A 20,929-nucleotide genomic window follows, 5' to 3' on the forward strand; every position below is an offset into this window, starting at 1 on the left:
GCGTGTAAAAAACTGCGTTTTTTAAGATAATTATCCCAACCCCCTTTCTGAACTGCCACTGAAATTGAACCGTAATCATCCCATCAATAAAGAATGAGAGCAGACATCACCAGTTCATCACAGAGTTCCTTTGCTGTATGAGTCGTTCCGATAAGCCCATTCTGGTGTTTGTTAAGCTGTGTGCCTGTGTACTTGTCTGCAATGAAATCCAAATGCACTGCCAGGAGACACGCTCCAATATTGACATTGACATACATATTCCTAACTTCGCATTTGTGGCTTATAAAACAACACTATAATGTGCAATAATTTTTTATTAAACTACCCGTGTGGTAGCGTCTCGCTCATCTGTACTAATTATTAATTAGCATTTTAATTACCATTTAGAGTTCATTTAACATCTTCCACGGTCACTAAAGAAGCAGAGGATGGCTTCAGTCTATTTGTATGATGAGTTTACCTCCATATTAAGGCACAGAGCTGGGATGCGTTTCTGTATTTATAAAAAGTGAATGTGTCGTGTCACACACTACGCAGGATGCACAGCAAACTATAAAACACAAACATATATATGTATATATACATATATATGTATATATACATATACATATATATGTATATATACACATATATATATATATATATATATATATATATGTATATATACACATATATATATATATATATATATATATATATATATATATATATATATATATGTATGTATGTATGTATGTATGTATATATGTATGTATATATGTATACACTACCAGTCAAGTTTGGACACACTTTCTCATTGGATTTAATGGAAAAGTGTCTTCATACAGGAGTTCCACAGAGCACAGATTAGAAGATATTTAAAAACATTTGCTCAGCTAACTCTGGACCAGTCTTTGAGAACCGTCCTGGTGCTCATCTCATGTAGGGGCTTCTTTTCACATGATCTGAGTGCAGGGTGGGTGGCTGAGTGGAACTGGGGTGATGGTTGCTGCAGCAGTTTCTCCCTCACAGTGGCTGAAAAAGTCATCGAGCTGTGTTGCCACAGTCTGATTGCTCATATAAACTTGTTGACTTACCACAAACTATTTTATGCCCAGCTCTCAACATGGTGTTCATTTCATTCAGACACAAAGAAATGATACACCAAACCGATTTATCAGAAATCCCGACGCTGCATCAAGTAAAACAAATAGAACAGATTTTGGTATCTAGAGGGTGCTCACATCTCAGCTGCAGTTAAATTAGTTGAACACTGACAGATGATTGTGTGGGAGAGCCCTTTTGGCTTGCTATAGCTCGATGCCCCCTTGCCGCGCCGTCACATAGACTTTACATGGAAACCTGTCACTCTTGACGCTCAACTTTAGCAATGCAGTGGAAATAAAAAGCTGACCGATGCAAGGAAACACCAGTCACTCGTCAGCATACATGGCAGAGTTAAACTGAAACTGGAGACATGCCGAGTCATTAATTTCACAACATTATTATAAACCTAGCTGTGGACAAGCTCCACTCAGCCCGGTGCTGTAATGTAACCTGGATGTAGCTTCCACTGTTGGACAGACAGGGGGATGACTGTGGGATTGAATGGAGTCAGAGCTCCATCTAGTGGACAAATGCTGCAAGGACATCATTCTGCACAACTCCAAGACCTAAAAGCGTTTTCTATTTTATGGTAAATTAAGAATAAATCAATGGTTAATTGGCTAAAAACAATGGTCGATAGTTTTGAAAAGTGTTAATAGTTGTGGATTTAAATAAGAGTGGAAGAATACAATCATAACTTTGTTGATATGAGACCATGACTCACACAAAACATTTCACTGCAGGATAAAGACAAGTTTCTCTTTGGTCACATAATCAATACAGAAATATGTTACTATGTGGAGGGACTAAAAACGATGTTATTGACATAGTTAAGGCATTTAAAAATAACGAGAATGCTGATATAAACCAAATAGATATAATGACGATTAAAGAAGTTATTGATGTAACTGCTAAACTTCTCACCTATATTTCTAACCAGTCGTTCATGGTATTGTTCCAGATCACATGAAGATAGCAAAGGTTATTCCATGTCTTACAAATGGTAAAAAGCATCTCATGGGAAATTATAGGCCCATATCCATTCTTCCTCAGTTTTCTAAAATTATGGAGAAACGTTTTGTGAAACAATTTGAGATTTTTTTAAAACATTATTTCATCAACAACAACATGGACTCCGAGAGAACCGAACTACAACATAAGTCATGAAGAATATGCGTCAGTTCTGCTTTGGATAATAACACATGTTCAACAGGTATATTTATTGATTTAAAGCGAGCCTTTGACATGACTGATCATGGTCAACTACTGAAATAACTTGAGAACTCTGGGAGTCTAGGTTCTGTTCTTTCTCGGATTAAAAGTTATCTAGATAATCATCAACATGTTCAACTAAAAGCTTCAGTATCTGGACTGAAGAGCAGAACATGTGGAACACCACAAGGTTCTGTCATCGGTCCAAAACTTTATCATTTTTAAAAACAATATTTGCAACTTGTCTGACTTGTTTAAATGTGTTTTATTTGACAACGACAGAACATCAGTTTGTTTAGAAAAATAATTAAATGAACTTTTATTATTGACAGAAGGAGGATTAAATTTATCCAAAATCTGGATTGAGATAAACAAAAAAATTAGAGCTTAAAATATATCAGAAGGCGAATGTCTGATATTTGGAAGTAGCCAGTTGCCTATAATTTCCACCTGTTGTCTATTCCATTTGCACAACAGAATGTGAAACTGATTGTCAGTCAGTGTTGCTTCCTAAGTGGACAGTTTGATTTAACAGAAGTGTGGTTGACTTGGAGTTACATTGTGTTGTTTAAAGCTTGTTCCACACTCCACGAGAAGCAAGAACTGAGTTTTTTCTCTCGAGGCTGAAAGAACAGGAAAAATCTTCTTCGCCAGGTCCATATATCCTCCACGAGAAGCACGTCTGCAGCGGGGAGGGATCACTGCGGGGGACGATGTCTGCTTTATGTGCCATGAACCCGGTTGTTACCTTCACCAAGGAGGTTGTTTTTCCCGGCGTCTTCGTGCTCAAGATAATTTAAAAGGTTACGGACAGATTTGTATAAAAATTTCAAGAGATGTTGGAAATGTGAAAACGAAATAGTGAATAAATTTTTGTGGCGATCCGGATCACCGTTTGGATCCAGGAATTGTTTAAAAGGATTCTTTAACATCGTGCTTGACGGAGGTTTCCGCTCTCCGAGAGCTTTTCTAGTTTCATATTTAACGAGTAACTTTGTCCGCGGCAGGGCGGGTCGTGCACGTGGCAGGGCGGGTCGTGCACGCGGCAGGGCGGGTCGGTCACGCGGCAGGGCGGGTCGTGCACGCGGCAGGGCGGGTCGGTCACGCGGCAGGGCGGGTCGTTCACGCGGCAGGGCGGGTCGTTCACGCGGCAGGGCGGGTCGTGCACGCGGCAGGACGGGTCGTGCACGCGGCAGGGCGGGTCGTGCACGCGGCAGGGCGGGTCGTTCACGCGGCAGGGCGGGTCGTTCACGCGGCAGGGCGGGTCGTTCACGCGGCAGGGCGGGTCGTGCACGTGGCTGGGTCCGAGTATTTTAATGCCATCATGTGAAAATGTTCCTACTTTCTCACCACCTCGATCAACTGTTTTAACTAAACAATCTGTTTTACCTGCAACAGCAAAAACGCGTAAGAACAAAATGATGTCATTTTCTTCTTGGGACCTCGAGAGAAAGAAAAAAGTTCTCGCTTTTCGTGAAGTATGTAACAAGCTTAAGTGTTTCCCTTATGTTTTTAGAGCAGTGTATATCAGAAAGCAACATCATGATATTTGGAAGTCAGGAAGTCACTTAAAGAGGAGAAACTAAAAATAGATGGTATTGAAATTGAAAGAGGTTTGATGATAAATTTCTAAGGGTTGTAATAGACTCTAAATTAACTTGGAAGCATCATCTACATTATATTAAGGCCAAAATATCAAAAACAATTGTTATTTTGTATAAAACTGCCGTTTAATTGACAAATAAAGCTTTGTCTATAATGTATTGTACCTTAATATCCCGTATGAGACTGACTGTGTTGAGCAGTGGGGCGGCGCCCACAAGACAACACTTAATGACATTGTTGTATTACAGAAACGTGTCATACGCCTGATAAATAACGCTGATTATTATGATCATACACATCCATTGTTTATTAAATCACTTCTCATGAAATTTGATGATTTATGTTTATTATAAAACAATCCAAATTTCATAAAAAATATTAACTAAATATTCTTCCAGAAGGTGTCCAAAATATTTCAAGCTTCAGCAAACTAAATATAACTTCAGAGATTGTTGTAAATTTATTTTTCCAAAATCCAGAAAAGATGAAACAAAGATGTTGGTCTTGTTGGGGAGTTCAACTATGGAATAAACTTAGTAATGAGATTAAAAAATGTAATTTCATATTTAAAAAGAAAGTTTACCAGTTTATTTATGAGAGATGTGTAACTGCATGAACTTATTATCTTTACAAAGGTCACATACTGTATATGTAGTACATTTGTTTTTTGTTGGTATCATTTGTACAAAACTCATCTGATGTAAGTGTATACTTATATATGCATACACGCTTTCTGCTTCTGCCTGTTTTGCTCTTTCAGTTGTTGATGTATAAAGAAATGAATTATCTGTGACTGAAACAAATAAACTACACTTCTTATAAAATGCATTTTAATGCATTTTTATTGTTGTTTGTTAAAGATCAAAATGAAAACTTGATTCATCATCTTCTATTCCTGAAGACTGAAACATTTTCCAGACAAACAAACATTTTGGTTGTGATTCAGCTCCATATTTCTTATCTGATGTTTCTCAACCTACATTCACACACAAGCTCTTCACAGCAACTCTGTGCTGTGAATAAATAAAGCAGAAGAAAGAAAGCCAGCAGGTAAACAGAGCAGCATTTCTCTCCAGTGATGGAGCATCCCTGCCTCTCTCCTTCATGGCTGTTCAGTCATCATCCTTTGTGTCTGTGTTTGGATCACCTGCACAGGCTCGTAGCAGTTCACCTTCTCAGCTTCTCTTTGGCTGCAGAGCTATGAAACACTGACTCTGCTCCACATTTTCACACATTTCTCACCTGATGGAAAGCTGCTCACACACACTCACCACTTCCTTCCATCCACTGTTACCTAGCAACAAGTTAGGTCATAGCTTCACTTGATTTCATTTTCCAATCATGTGATTTTTCTTCAGATCAATTCTTCTTTGTATTTTCCTTTTATCCACTTAACAGGAACATGTGTTTCAGTGTGAACTGACCTTGTGGAACAGAGATCATTTTTAATGACATGAAAGTCAACTGAGAATGATTTCTTTGAAATGATTAGTGTGATGAGGTTTTTGGCTGGAATATGTCATTATTAATGCATGTGAGTGAAGATAACTGCTGCTGGGATGAAAGCTGTTTTCTAATCCAGTTAAAGATGCTTCATTTCTATCAGTGATGGTGGAGAGTTGCTTCATATCAGCTGATTCATTATTATATGATCATTATTTCAGCCATACATATTCACTAAAGCTCAACGTCTAGAAGCATCAGTCAGTGATTATATATTAGTTTCTGTCTGACAGAATCAAAGTCTTCTGCTTTTATTTAATAAATCATCATTTTTTATGAACTGAAACACTGAAGACAAATAAAACATGGTGTCTGACCTCAGAGTCTTCAGTCTGCAGTGTGGACTCTCCAGAAATCCACAAAGATCTTTAACACCAGCCGTCATGATGTCGTTCCAACTTAGATCGAGTTCTCTCAGATGAGATGGGTTGGACTCCAACGCTGAGGTCAAAGAAGCAAAGCTGGTCTCTGACAAACTGCAGCTCTTCAATCTGAATAAAGAATAAAAGCTGTGAGCTGAAGCCAACAGGATGCAGGTTAAAACAGTCCAACAGAAGCAGAGAAGAAGAATTCTCATTAATATTAATGACAACATGCTGCTGCTTCAATAAAGACGTAGAGACTTCAGTCAGAGTGAGTTCTCTCAGCGACAGACATGACTCTGATTCTACTGGCTGAACTGGATGAAAAAAGACTTGAGAGTGTGATAATGGTGACAGGACACACACACTGAAACACACGTTTCCATCACAGCAGATGTGAGCGACAGCAGATTGTCAGCTTGGTGTAAACGGCCTGTTAATGAAAGCAAACACTGGACTAATTAGCACATCAGTCCAGATGTTGCTTATCAAAGCTGTTTCTGGATGGAGCTGAACTGGATCACAATGTTTCTTTACATCCAAACTGGTTTCACATTTCACATCAATGTTTTTATAACCTGTTTCAGTTGAAATCTTCAGTGTTAAGACCTTGTTTTCATATTTGACATTTTTTCTTTCAGTTTCAGATTTTTATGTTCACTTTAAACTTTTCTCTCTGATCTGAGCTGCAGGACGTCACCTGACAGTGTTGTTGAATCCTGATAACAGAATACCAGAAGAGGCTGAATGGACTCCCTCCTATCATGCTGCCTTCAGGAAACCTGGGAACTACAATGATTTCTTTCATATTTCCTTTATTGAAATGACTGAAAACAACCAACAGCAGTGATAAAATGGCTCTCAGTTAACTGTAATATGTTCAATAAACTTTTATAAAAGGAAAAAATCTGCTCCAAGAAACAGCAGTTTCTAGAAGTAACCTGCTCATTTGTGACGTTTTAACGGCAAAGAAATGTTAAAAACAGCAAAGCGACAGAAAGATCGATTAAAACATTTTCATCTAACAACAAAATGACATGAGATTCAATATGATCATGGTCTATTCATAAAGACTGAAATGTTGTTCATCTGGAAATAAAACTAAAGCTCCATCAGTGTTGCGATACTGTACCACTTTGTCCCTTTAAAAGATGCACATTTGCAGGTGAGTCACTGCGAGTCAGTAAGGACGGCGCTCATACATACACACACACGTATCTCTGACAAAACTATCATTTCTACTTTCCATGTCATGTCAGTCGAATCGTTTTTTTAAAAATAAGTAAAATATGTGATCCTCACTGTGAACATTTCTGCTTTAATTTAGTCATGTTTACTTTTTAAAATGTAAACAATCTATTTTAAAACTACTTGCTTTATATCATAGAGTCAGATCAGTAGGATGTAAATGTGGTGGAAATTTCATATGTTCCACTTCACTTATATTAACTTTATGTAGTGCTTAAATTATATTATAAATGAAACTTATCTCAGTAGATGGTGGTCTGCAGAGATGGATCCATGCTGGATTTTACATCATACTGGACCTTGTAGGAATAAATGTCCACATCTTCAAGTAGTGCACTGAAACCCAAACAGCTGGAAGGAGTTTCTGCAGCAGCTGACAGAGGAACATCCAGCTGAGTTTACAAAGGAAAACATCCAGCAGGGCAGGTGGAACAATGTGGACTGAAGCACAATCCTCTAGAACAGGGGTGTCAAACTGCAGTCCTGGAGGGCCGGTATCCTGCAGGCTTTTGTTGTCTCTATGCTCCAACACACACCTGACCAACACTCAAACAGGTTGACAAGAAGCTGCTGGATCCATTGATTTGAATCAGCCGTGTTGGTGGAGGGAAACAACAAAAACCTGCCAGATTCCGGCCCTTGAGGACTGGATTCTGACACCCCTGCTCTAGAAGGATGAGGCACAGGTACGGAGAAGCAGGAGGGACAAAAGCCCAAAAACTCCGACTGTCAGCTGCACTGCAAAGCCGTGTGCAGGTGCTGCAGGAGCAGAGACGTGATCTGCGATGGCTGGACTCCTGAAGAGTTTACTTAACCTCATAGTAAATCCTGTAGGTGGTCATGGTAACATAAATAAGCTCTTCTTCTCTTCATATAGCCTAACCTAGCTCTTAGTGTCATCATGTCTGTGTGTTCTCTTTGACTTCAGGTTTATTCATCCACGTTCTGGTTTTTACAAATACTGCGGCTCAGGGGCGCGGCCAGGAATTTTGGGCCCGATGAAAGACAACGACGTAGACCCCACCACTTGATTACAAACTTAGGATCTTTGTATTTGCTGCAACTGCTTCAAGCTGATCAAATAAATTTTCAGGGTTTGGTGGAGGTGAGGAGCCAAATGCAGGAACAGACCCAGGCATGCTGAATGAAGAATTTTTCTTCTCAGAACTCAGAACTGAACTGAAGGGAAGCGAACACAATGAACCAGCAAACAGAACTGAAACAAAGGGCTACAAATACTGGGAAACCAAGCAAGAAACAGGTGTAGTGAATGAAACTAACAAGACCAGGTGAAAATTATGAACAAAGGCTACACAGGAAACAAGGCAAGGAGACTGAACAGGAAAAAACTACCAAACAAAAAACAGGAAACCAAAACTGAGAAAAACGCCTGAAACTTCATATCATGACATAAACAGCTTTTCATGGGAATAATAAAGATCTGTGGCTAAATCACAATGTACATGTCTAACTAGGCTATTTTAATATTGACGGTCACTTTAATACAGGCTCAGTGTTTCTAATCAACTATCCAGTATCCAGTGAAACAATTACAGGATATTTATTTTCTTCATTCTAATTATTTTGTAATTAAATTATTGATAATTCATGATAAAAAGAATAATATTCCCACAGACTCTCTGTAATAATGCTAAAGGCATGTCCCTGAACACATCGATGCTCACTTTCATCACTGGGACAGGGAGGTGAAACTGGGACTAGAGGAGATACTGGGACAGGAAGGGGGCTGGGACTGAGCTGGCTCATTTGTGTTTATGTGATAATGAGACAAGGTGAATTAATTTCATATAAATATATGGGTTAACATTTACTAGCACTTATTAAATGTTGGTTAACTCTCTGGGGTCTGTGGTGTTTTCCTCTCGCCTGGTCTGGTTGCATATGAATGTGAAGTCTCAGTCCTGTGAACTTTCTGGCTTAAAAGTTTGGCCTCTAAATTAGGTGCCTGCGAGCTCAGACAATGAAGAGGGTGAAGGTAAGTTAGCAGTAACCTGTGGATAACTAGCTTATTTCACTGGGCAACAGGTTAATTACAACCGATCACAAACTAAAGAGACAAGAGACCTTTCTTGGAGAAAAACTGGGTCACATATTGGAACCTCTATTTTTCTCTCTCACCTCTCTTTTTTCATTTTGTCCTTTAAAAAAAAAAAAGATTTCCTTTCTTGCCAAGTTGCACTGCAGGAGAGTGTAAACGGCTCTTACAAACTGCTGCCGCTGATGAAATAATGCCCTCCGATAGGACGGGACCAAACCATTTCATGCACTTTCATGGTGTTTGGTTAACATTAATATTCATTTTTTGTTTATCAGTTTACTGCTGAAAAACAAGTGAGAACATAGAAGTCATTTATTTTAATGCTATATTTTCTTATAACATTTAAAATATTATACATTATTTTTCATGAAGCTTTGATAATGTTCTTATATATTTTACATATTTTGGGCCTCTATCAAGTCGTAGACCTTCTGAATCTTCCTAACTTTCCCCCCCTATACGGCGCCCCTGCTCTGGCTGCCCAAACCAATTCCTGCTGTTTACAGCGTTTTACTTTCCTTCCTTTGCTAACCTGAGTGGAGACCTATGCTCATACTGCAGCAGTTGCTGCATTCAGGTACACTCGGATATCTGAGCTTCACTGTGAAGACTTCATCTTACAGTTGATGTTTGATTAAATTTGATTAATTGTTTTGGCTTAGAGGGGGGCACCTGGGCTGGCCAGTCTGATTGGAAGGGTGACCTGTGCCCCCCCAGGCCACCCAGCTGCACCCGTCCCTGCTCTGCTGACCCGATCTCCTCAGACAGCTCATTCCAGAGTTTCGGGTCTCTGAGCACAAAGGCTGCATCACCTCTGGTCTTCATGTCTCTGGGAGAACTAAAAGTCCTCTGGCAGAAGAGCTCAAACTTCTAACAGGCTCATCTGGTTGTAGAAGGTCTGATAAATAGGAGGCTGAATGACCATGGAGGGCTTTAAAGTCAACAGTAAAATCTTAAAATCAGTTCTAAAACATACTGGGAGCCGGTGCAAAGTAGTGCTGAGCGATATGGACTATAACTGATATCCTGGTATAAATTTTACTTTATCCTGATACACGATGTGTATTTTGATGTTTGAAACTCTCTAAAACAGTTTGGGGTGCATGGTGGCGCAGTGGTTAGCACTGTGGCCTCACAGCAAGAAGGTCACTGGTTCAATCCTTCTCTGGGGAGAGGTTCAGTCATTGGCCTTTCTGTGTGGAGTTTGCATGTTCTCCCCATGTATGCGTGGGTTCTCTCCGGGTACTCCGGCTTCCTCCCACCGTCCAAAGACATGCATGTTAAGTTAATTGGTTGCTCTAAATTGCCCCTAGGAATGAGTGTGAGTGGTTGTTCGTCTCTGTGTAGCCCTGCGATGGACTGGCAAGCTGTCCAGGGTGTACCCTGCTTGTCGCCCAAAGCCAGCTGGGATAGGCTCCAGCTTCCCCGCGACCCGGAATGGATTAAGCGGTTCGGAAAATGAATGAATGAATGAATGAATAAAACAGTTTGATTGTTAAATTCAACATTATCATGAATAAAAAGACACCAGTAAGATTTAAGTAAACTCAGCTAAATTTAACTTCATTATTATTTTTTCTTTTTCCAACAAACTTTTTATCTTTCAGACATTCTATTATATTACGGGGCACCACAACCCTCAATATCAACCCCAGCCTCCCCAAGAAGATCTTATTTGTTTACTTTATTTTTTATATTTACTCAATATCTACAATATTTTTTCATTCAACTATTTTCTCTTGAAATATTATCTTATTTTATTATTTAGGTCATTTCTGTGTTGCATCAGATCACAGCAGAATTATTCTAAGGTCTCCTTTCCTCTAGAATGACTATTTTTTTAAACTTTTATTGAAAAGACCAAACAGCCTGATGTTACTGATCTTATTCTCATGTTGATATCTAAATAAGTCTCGTCATGTCTTTAGACGTCATGCCGTGTGCACACACAGGTGAGCTACACTCCCACCTGCAGACAGAGAGAGCATGTGGGAAATTGTGGCATCAACCACCTGTAAAACAGACTAAACTAGAAAAGCACTCGGAGATCGAAAACCTCCGTCAAGCAAAATGATAAAGAATCCTTTAAAAAATTCCTGGATCCAAACGGTGATCCAGATCACCACAAAAATGTAATAAGTTCTTCTTTTTCACATTTCCACCAACTCCTGAAAATTTAATGAAAGTTCATCCATAACTTTTTGAGTTATCTTGAACACTAACAGACAAACAGATAAACGCCGGGTAAAACCTCCTTAGCAGAGGTATTCAGCTGGTTTCAGATCAACTCTTATTTAATAATAAGAGGAAGTGGAGGAGGAGAAGCAGTGGAGGAGTTTTCCTGCTCCGGTGTACTAACTCCATCAGGAAACACACACAGCTGAACGATCCTCTCCTCCTCGTTTTTATTTCTGAGACATATTTCTGCTTTAAATGGGCGTCTCACATTCAGTTTCCATGTCTAACGCTTTTCCAACTTTTCTTTTAAAATTCTGAAAAGTTGAAAGATCTGCATCTGAGCTGTGTTCACATCCAAAAACACGCTGGTTTCACTATTTACAGCCAAATACTGCACATCTGTGCACAGTTCACTTTAACTCAACAAGAACTGAGCTGTCTGTCTGCTGTGAAGGAGAAAAGCTGAACTAGGAAGAAAATCACATGTAGACGGTTACAACGCTGCTGTTACAGCTTGTCATCCATGTTGGCAAAATAGACATTTTTTATATCTCATGTAAAACTCCAGATGTTCTCGAGAAGAAAACATCCAAGATGGCTGCTGCTGCATGAATGAATCACTGTGCAGATCTTGATAAACTGTTGGATCCATTTGCTTTGAATCAGATGTGATGGACCAGGGAAACATAGAAAACCTGCAGGATTCCAGTCCTAAAGGACCAGGGTACCCCCCCCTGCTGTAATCACTGGTCTGGATACAAAGCAGCGCAGCTATGCTCGGGCTGCAGCTGGGTTGAATGAAGGTACAGATGCTCCCACTGAGGAACTTCAAACTCTACAACAACAACTCCTTCATTTCTTCAGGAGAAAGAACATCACCCTGGAGAAAGAAAATGTTGCTGCTTGTTATACATTCCCCAAGAAAGATCCCAACATGAAGCAGACTACAGAAAACAGTTATGTGGGGAAACTACATTGACTCTGCAGCAAGACTCAAATCAGAGACCCATCCAATATGTTGGCAACGCTGGTTCACTCTCCAGCACACAACGAGGCGTCTATGTATTGTATGTCTATGTAAGCAAATTTATGATATTCGGAAGTAAGAAAGAGTCACTTAAAGAGGAGAAACTAAAAATAGATGGTATTAAAATTGAAAGAGGTTTGTTGATAAATTTCTAGGGGTTGTAATAGACTCTAAATTAACTTGGAAGCATCATCTACATCATATTAGGGCCAAAATATAAAAAACACTTGTTATTTTGTATTAAACTGCAGTTTAATTGACAAATAAAGCTTTGTCTATAATTTATTGTACCTTAATATCCCGTATGAGACTGACTGTGTTGAGCAGTCGGGTGGCGCCCACAAGACAACACTTAATGACATTGTTGTATTACAGAAACGTGTCATACGCCTGATAAATAATGCTGAATATTATGATCATACACATCCATTGTTGATTAAATCACGTCTGATTAAATTTGAGGATTTAGTTTACTATAAAACAATCCAAATTTTATAAAAAAAAAAAAAATGCTAAACTAAATATTCTTCCAGAAGGTGTCCAAAATATTTCAAGCTTCAGCAAACTAAATATAACTTCAGAGATTGTTGTAAATTTATTCTTCCAAAATCCAGAAAAGATGAAACAAAGATGTTGGTCTTGTTGGGGGGTTCAACTATGGAATAAACTTAGTAATGAGATTAAAAAAATGTAATTCTTTATTTAAAAAGAAAGTTTACCAGTTTATTTTTGAGAGATGTGTAACTGCATGAACTTATTATCTTTACAAAGGTCACATACTGCATATGTAGTACATTTGTTTTTTGTTGGTATCATTTGTACAAAACTCATCTGATGTAAGTGTATACTTATATATGCATACAAGCTTTCTGCTTCTGCCTGTTTTGCTCTTTCAGTTGTTGATGTATAAAGAAATAAATTATCTGTGACTCAAAAAAATAAACTACACTTCTTATAAAATGCATTTTAATGCATTTCTATTGTTGTTTGTTAAAGATCAAAATGAAATCTTGATTCATCATCTTCTATTCCTGAAGACTGAAACATTTTCCAGACAAACATTTTGGTTGTGATTCAGCTCCATATTTCTTATCTGATGTTTCTCAACCTACATTCACACACAAGCTCTTCACAGCAACTCTGTGCTGTGAATAAATAAAGCAGAAGAAAGAAAGCCAGCAGGTAAACAGAGCAGCATTTCTCTCCAGTGATGGAGCATCCCTGCCTCTCTCCTTCATGGCTGTTCAGTCATCATCCTTTGTGTCTGTGTTTGGATCACCTGCACAGGCTCGTAGCAGTTCACCTTCTCAGCTTCTCTTTGGCTGCAGAGCTGTGAAACACTGACTCTGCTCCACATTTTCACGCATTTCTCACCTGATGGAAAGCTGCTCACACACACTCACCACTTCCTTCCATCCACTGTTACCTAGCAACAAGTTAGGTCATAGCTTCACTTGATTTCATTTTCCAATCATGTGATTTTTCTTCAGATCAATTCTTCTTTGTATTTTCCTTTTATCCACTTAACAGGAACATGTGTTTCAGTGTGAACTGACCTTGTGGAACAGAGATCATTTTTAATGACATGAAAGTCAACTGAGAATGATTTCTTTGAAATGATTAGTGTGACGAGGTTTTTGGCTGGAATATGTCATTATTAATGCATGTGAGTGAAGATAACTGCTGCTGGGATGAAAGCTGTTTTCTAATCCAGTTAAAGATGCTTCATTTCTATCAGTGATGGTGGGGAGTTGCTTCATATCAGCTGATTCATTATTATATGATCATTATTTCAGCCATAGATATTCACTAAAGCTCAACGTCTAGAAGCATCAGTCAGTGATTATATATTAGTTTCTGTCTGACAGAATCAAAGTCTTCTGCTTTTATTTAATAAATCATCATTTTTTATGAACTGAAACACTGAAGACAAATAAAACATGGTGTCTGACCTCAGAGTCTCCAGTCTGCAGTTTGGACTCTCCAGAAATCCACAAAGATCTTTAACACCAGCCGTCATGTTCTTGTTCCAACTTAGATCGAGTTCTCTCAGATGAGATGGGTTGGACTCCAACGCTGAGGTCAAAGAAGCACAGCTGGTCTCTGACAATCTGCAGTTCTCCAATCTGAATAAAGAATAAAAGCTGTGAGCTGAAGCCAACAGGATGCAGGTTAAAACAGTCCAACAGAAGCAGAGAAGAAGAATTCTCATTAATATTAATGACAACATGTTGCTGCTTCAATAAAGACGTAGAGACTTCAATCAGAGTGAGTTCTCTGACAAAACTCTCATTTCTACTTTCCATGTCATGTCAGTGGAACCATTTTTTAAATAAGTAAAATTTGTGATCCTCACTGAGAACATTTCAGCTTTAATTTAGCCTCTTTTGCTTTTTAAAAATTAAAACAATCTTTTTAAGACTACTTGCTTTATATCATCAAGTCAGATCAGTAGGATGTGGTGGAAATTTCATATGTTCCACCTCACTTATATTGACTTTATGTAGTCCTGAAACCTGTCACTGAGTCCACAGATCTCATGTCTAGAGGAAGGGACTTCCTCTACTGCTAAGTTAAATGCTAAGTTAAAATCTTTTAGTAAGGTCACGTATACAACTAGATCTTCACTGGACAAACAGCAGATTTCTACCATCACACATTTATGAAATGATGATTTCATGGCTGGAGAAACAGAATAACTGCAAAACAAGCCATTAATAAAGAAATGATACTTTCACAAATGTTGGAGTTTTGAAAAATCTTCCCTTTATGTAAATACTTGTGCTTTCGTTCCGCTTGTAAATCTCTGAAATGGCATTGGTACGGACAACCCGCCCCAACAGGGTCAGTGTTGGGGCCTAAATTGTTCATTTTATATATAAAATGATTTATGTTCAGTGTCAGCTGTTTTAAAATGTGTTATTTTTGCAAATGACAAAATAATTTTCTGTTCAGGTAATGAATTAAATGATGTAATAGGAACTGCAACAGAAGAGATAGGAAAACAAAAATCCTTGTTTGATTCAAATAAAATATCTTTAAATGTAAATAAAACAAAATGTATTATAATTGGGAATCATGAAAAGAAATGAGTATTGATTTAAAATTTGAAAAAATAAAAATAATAAAACTGTCTGAAAATAGGTTCTTAGGAGTGGTCCTTGATGATAAACTGAGTTGGAAACCTCACATTGATTATCTGTGTGGAAAAATAGCTGGAAGTGTTGGTCTTCTATCAAAATGTAGATATAGCTAAAATCCAAAATATTACTTACCTTGTACAATGTTTTAGTATTACCATATTTTAATTATTGTGTGGAAGTCTGGGCGACCACTTTTAAGACTACTCTGCAAAGATTAGTTATTCTACCAAAAAGAGCCAAAAGGGTTATCAATCATGCAGGATATATAAATCATACCAATAATTTATTTTTGAAAGTATGTTGCCTTAAACTCTGCGACTTAGTTCAGTTTAAAATAGCACAATTTATGTTTAAAGTTCAAAGTAAGATGCCATATAATATCAAAAGATGTTTAAAGACAGAGTTGCTGTGTGCAACCTGAGAGGTAAAGCCATGTTACAGAAGCCATATGTTCGCACCGCCCTAAAAAGCAGATGTATATCCATTTATGGAGTAAACTTGTGGAATGGACTAAGTGATGATTTCAAATCATGAATTAATATTTTACATTTCTAAAAACAAAAAAAAGATAAGGAATTATTATTGGATAAATATATATAAAAAAACAATTCATCATTTAATCTGTTTTAATTTTGTCTTTTGACTGATGATTCAGTCTGTAAAGGTTTGCTCTATAATTGTGTTCAACAAAAGACTGTAAATTAGGAGTAGTATCTAAATAAGCATTGGGCCTCCTACTGCTCCTTCTCAAATAACACTGTTATACAAATGTGAATTTTTGTTCTTGTACTGTATATGTGTTTGAGATGAATTAAAAAAAAAAAAAAACATATCTCACAGCTGCTTCAGGTGGGAGGAGAAGGGTAGCAACTCAGTTTCTTTATGGTGAACCTGTCAGCAAGGAGGTTTACTTCAGAGTTAGTTACCATGGAAACAGATAAGACTTGTTCGCTTTCTGCAACAGAAACCAAGAGTTTTCTTCAACTCAGGGTGAACATACTTATTGTTTCAACATAACCTGCCAGGTATGCTGCCCAGCAAGCAGACCCTGATCACATGACCTCAGGGATCTGTTTGCCACATATGGCTGTAAAAGTTCACTGATATAATGTGGAGCCTGAAGCAGCATTGTGCACGTTAACACCAGAACTTTGTAGTGTCCTCTGTAGTGGGTTGGCAGCCAGTGTAGCTGAGCTAATACAGGTACATAAGTATGTTGAAGTACTAGTTAGGAGCCATGCAGCAGCGTTCTGAACAACTTGAAGACGTTCCAGAGATTTCTTCTTGAGGCAAGAGAAAATAGAGATACAGTAGTCCAGCTATGAGCATATAAAAGCATGTATGATCATTTCCAGCTGTAAACGTGACACAATAGTCCTTATCTTAGCAATATTGTTCCCACTTTGTTTATTAATTGGCTTCTGTTTATAGAACAACACTGGTAAACATGAGTAAACATTACAAGCAAACAGAACACTTGGGGGGCATTTAGACGTCTATTGGAAAATGTTTTGTGTCCAGTATTAATCTGAGCTGTTTGCAGTGTTTTCTAGTCTTTAGATGAAGTCCATTTCTCCCATTTCCAGATAAAGGAGGTTCATTTGGTCCTCAAGCTGAAAGTCAGCTTTTCCACAGCAAGGATTTCTTTAACTTTATCCATCCACTGATTAAGGGTTGGGGGATCCGCCTCATGCCAGTTACTTGTGACAGTTGTTTTAACAAGTCCATAATAGTATTTTATATAAATATCAGTCCTTTTCCAAAGCATTGTCTTCCAGTACAATAAAATACAGTCATACCTTTATTAGGGGTCTAGAAACCCAAATTCATGCCTACAGTTCTACACACATCTTCCCAAAAGGCTGTAAGTTTTGGACATAGCCAGAAGATATGGGAGTAATTGGCGTTGGGGTTTCTGCACTGCCTCCAGCATTGTTCCTGTGACTGGGATGGTTTGCCTTTACTGTGGGTGGAATGAAGGTAAGGATAAGGTTCTTCCAACCAAATATCCTCCACCTCTTCCAACTTGTGAATGAGTGCTGTGCTCTCCACACAGAACACCAAACTTCCTGTGATTTATTTCTGCTTAGTTCGTTCTCCCATTTTGTTTTGATATGGCCTGAGTTATTCCTCCTTTGGATCCAGAAACCCTGGTAGATTTTAGAGATCATTTTAACATAACATTTAAAATATTATACATTATTTTTCATGAAGCTTTGATAATGTTCTTATATATTTTACATATTTTGGGCCTCTATCAATTCGTAAACCTTCTGAATCTTCCTAACTTTCCCCCCCTATACGGCGCCCCTGCTCTGGCTGCCCAAACCAATTCCTGCTGTTTACAGCGTTTTACTTTCCTTCCTTTGCTAACCTGAGTGGAGACCTATGCTCATACTGCAGCAGTTGCTGCATTCAGGTACACTCGGACATCTGAGCTTCACTGTGAAGACTTCATCTTACAGTTGATGTTTGATGAAAATTGATTAATTGTCTTGGCTTAGAGGGGGGGGCACCTGGGCTGGCCAGTCTGATTGGAAGGGTGACCTGTGCCCCCCCAGGCCACCCAGCTGCACCCGTCCCTGCTCTGCTGACCCGATCTCCTCAGACAGCTCATTCCAGAGTTTCAGGTCTCTGAGCACAAAGGCTGCATCACCTCTGGTCTTCATGTCTCTGGGAGAACTAAAAGTCCTCTGGCAGAAGAGCTCAAACTTCTAACAGGCTCATCTGGTTGTAGAAGGTCTGATAAATAGGAGGCTGAATGACCATGGAGGGCTTTAAAGTCAACAGTAAAATCTTAAAATCAGTTCTAAAACATACTGGGAGCCGGTGCAAAGTAGTGCTGAGCGATATGGTCTATAACTGATATCCTGATATAAATTTTATTTTATCCTGATACACGATGTGTATTTTGATGTTTTAAACTCTCTAAAACAGTTTAATTGCTAAATTCAACATCATTATGAATAAAAAGACACCAGTAAGATTTAAGTAAACTCTGCTAAATTTAACTTCATTATTGTTTTTCCTTTTCAACAAACTTTTTATCTTTCAGACATTTTATTATATTACGGGGCACCACAACCCTAAATATCAACCCCAGCCTCTCCTGGAAGATCTTATTTGTTTACTTTATTTTCTATATTTACTCAATATCTTCTATATTTATTCATTCAATTATTTTCGATTAAAATATTTTCTTATTTTATTATTTAGGTAATTTCTGTGTTGCATCAGATCACAGCAGAAGTATTCTAAGGTCTCCTTTCCTCTAGAATGACTTTATTTTTTTACTTTTATTAAAAAGACCAAACAGCCTGATGTTACTGATCTTATTCATTTAAAAATGTAGATGTAAGTGGTTTTTCAGTCTCAGGTAAACTTTCTAAAAATGAAGGATGTTTAACATCATCTGTAAGTACATTTCAAGTCATTGCTGTTAAGTCTGAAATACAGTAACTGACGACGGACATTACTGCAAAACCAGACCAGGATAGTTATTGTCAACTTCATCCAGCAGTGCTTTAAACTGGCGATCATTTAAAGCTCGGGCAACAATAAAGTTAACCACCTGAATGACCAGCGACATCACTTCATCAAGCTGCTTGTCACACATTTGCCCACAAAGTGTCTCCTGATGTAGAATGCAGTGGAAACTGAGGATGGGTCTATTCTCCTGCTCACAAAGAAGCGCTACAAATCCTCTGTTATTTCCCACCATGCACGGAGCACCATCAGTACACACAGAAATAAGTTTATCCATCGGTAGATTTTTTTATTTAAACTCCATGAAAGACTTGAATAAATCCTCTCCTCCCGTTGTTCCTTTCAGTGGCAAAACAGCAAGACTTTCCTCACTCAGCGTGTCACATGCAACGTACCGTGCAATAATACTGAACTGGGATAAATGACTGATATCTGATGATTCATCCAAGGCGAGGGAAAAATATCTCGCTGCATTCATGTCATTCACTTGTTTCTCTACTTGATTTGACATCATTATGGTACGATCATGTACAGTTCTTGCTGACAACGGCATATCTTGTCTTTATCCTTAAAGTTATCAAAAAGCTCGTTGGCGACATCAATCATGAACGCTTTGGCTTATTCACCATCTGTAAACAGCTTCCCGCTCCTCACAAACGCTAAAGAACCAGCAAAGCGAGCCGAATTCCAGTCACCTTGTCGGGCCCACACACGGAGCTGCTGCTGACTAGCCTGTACTCTGGACCGTAGTTTCTGCCGTCTCCCGCTGGATATTTCACTGCAAATGTGGCATGGTGTGTGTCAAAGTGTCGCTTTATATTTAACCGTTTCATTGATGAAATTTTATCATTGCATATTAGACACATTACAGAACCTGCTCTCTCCACAAAGGCAAATTCTTCTGTCCATTCCTGCTGAAATGTGCGGTACTCCTCATCTGTTCCTCTTTTCACCATCTTCTTGCTTAGAAGGGTTCACTTTGGATAAATAAGCTTCCTAAAAATGAGGGAATATTACTTCTTGGTCTGAAAATGGCTTGAGCAGGCTGTTGTAAATGATCCACTAAAATGAGAGTTTCAGGGTTTCGGACCCTCCCACACACCGGAGTACAGAGAGGATTGGCTCTTTGCTGCACGCAACAGTGAAAACTTGTGGATGAAAATATACTGTATATATACGGTAGATTAAAATGTGTTGATTTTTAGTTTTGTTTATTGTGATGGCTTTTTCTGTTTCATTTTTATTTTAATCAAAGTAACAGCAAAATTATGGATTCATTTTTCTTTGAAGAAATTTCTGCTGATTCATCTGAAACTCAGATGCAGCCATAAAAAGAGCTGCATCTGGCTTGCGAGCCATAGGTTCCTGTTCTGAGTTATGGTTTAACATCCATGGTTGATAAACCAACAAGGGTAATTCAAGAACATTAAACTCTTACAGAAAACATTGACTAAAATTAAAGTAACGGCACCAGAAAAAAACATTTGAAAATGGTACAACTAATGTTAAACAGAGTTGCTAAGTAATAAATCAGGTTTGAAATAGATGCAATAATAAAGATGTTCCAGATTATTTTAAGAAAAACAGTAATGTAAAAGTAGAAAATAGTAGGGTCCGACCTGTATGGAATTTTTAAGGCTGATGCCATTAACTGGCAGAAAAAACTTCACGATAAACTATCAATCAGACAATTAATTAGAAAAATATATAATGCATAAAATAAACTGCTTTTCGGTCGCTTAATACTTACACCAAAAGATATTTGAATTTTGGACAGTACAATTTTGTCTTTCACAACATTTTTTCCTTTAGTAGGCAGAAAAATTTAATGATCACCTATTAATCAGACAATTTATTTGAAAAATATATTATGCATAAAGTAACTTCCTTTTTGGTTGTCACAATATTTAGTCATTTTTATGTGTTTAATTTAATAAAGGAAACACAAAATGCATCAGTAAAATTAAAACATGTATGTGTTAAGTTAGGAGAATTTGATCTGAAATTTGTTGTTACACAA

The 20,929-nt window shown here is 38.1% G+C and overlaps 1 protein-coding gene across 1 annotated transcript in view; it reads right to left on the reverse strand.

The window, feature by feature from the left end:
- Window positions 1-20,929, reverse strand: part of LOC306770757 (NACHT, LRR and PYD domains-containing protein 12-like) — a 203,309-nt gene that overhangs the window by 13,033 nt on the left and 169,347 nt on the right. The window contains exons 16-17 of the mRNA XM_079259681.1: window positions 14,233-14,406; window positions 5,724-5,897 (exon numbers count right to left, since the gene is read on the reverse strand). Coding sequence (XP_079115807.1) covers window positions 5,724-5,897; window positions 14,233-14,406 — 348 coding nt within the window. The remainder of the gene's footprint in view (window positions 1-5,723; window positions 5,898-14,232; window positions 14,407-20,929) is intronic.

This window comes from Telmatherina bonti, assembly GCF_933228915.1.
Source record: "Telmatherina bonti genome assembly, chromosome: 20".
NCBI lineage: Eukaryota > Metazoa > Chordata > Actinopteri > Atheriniformes > Telmatherinidae > Telmatherina > Telmatherina bonti.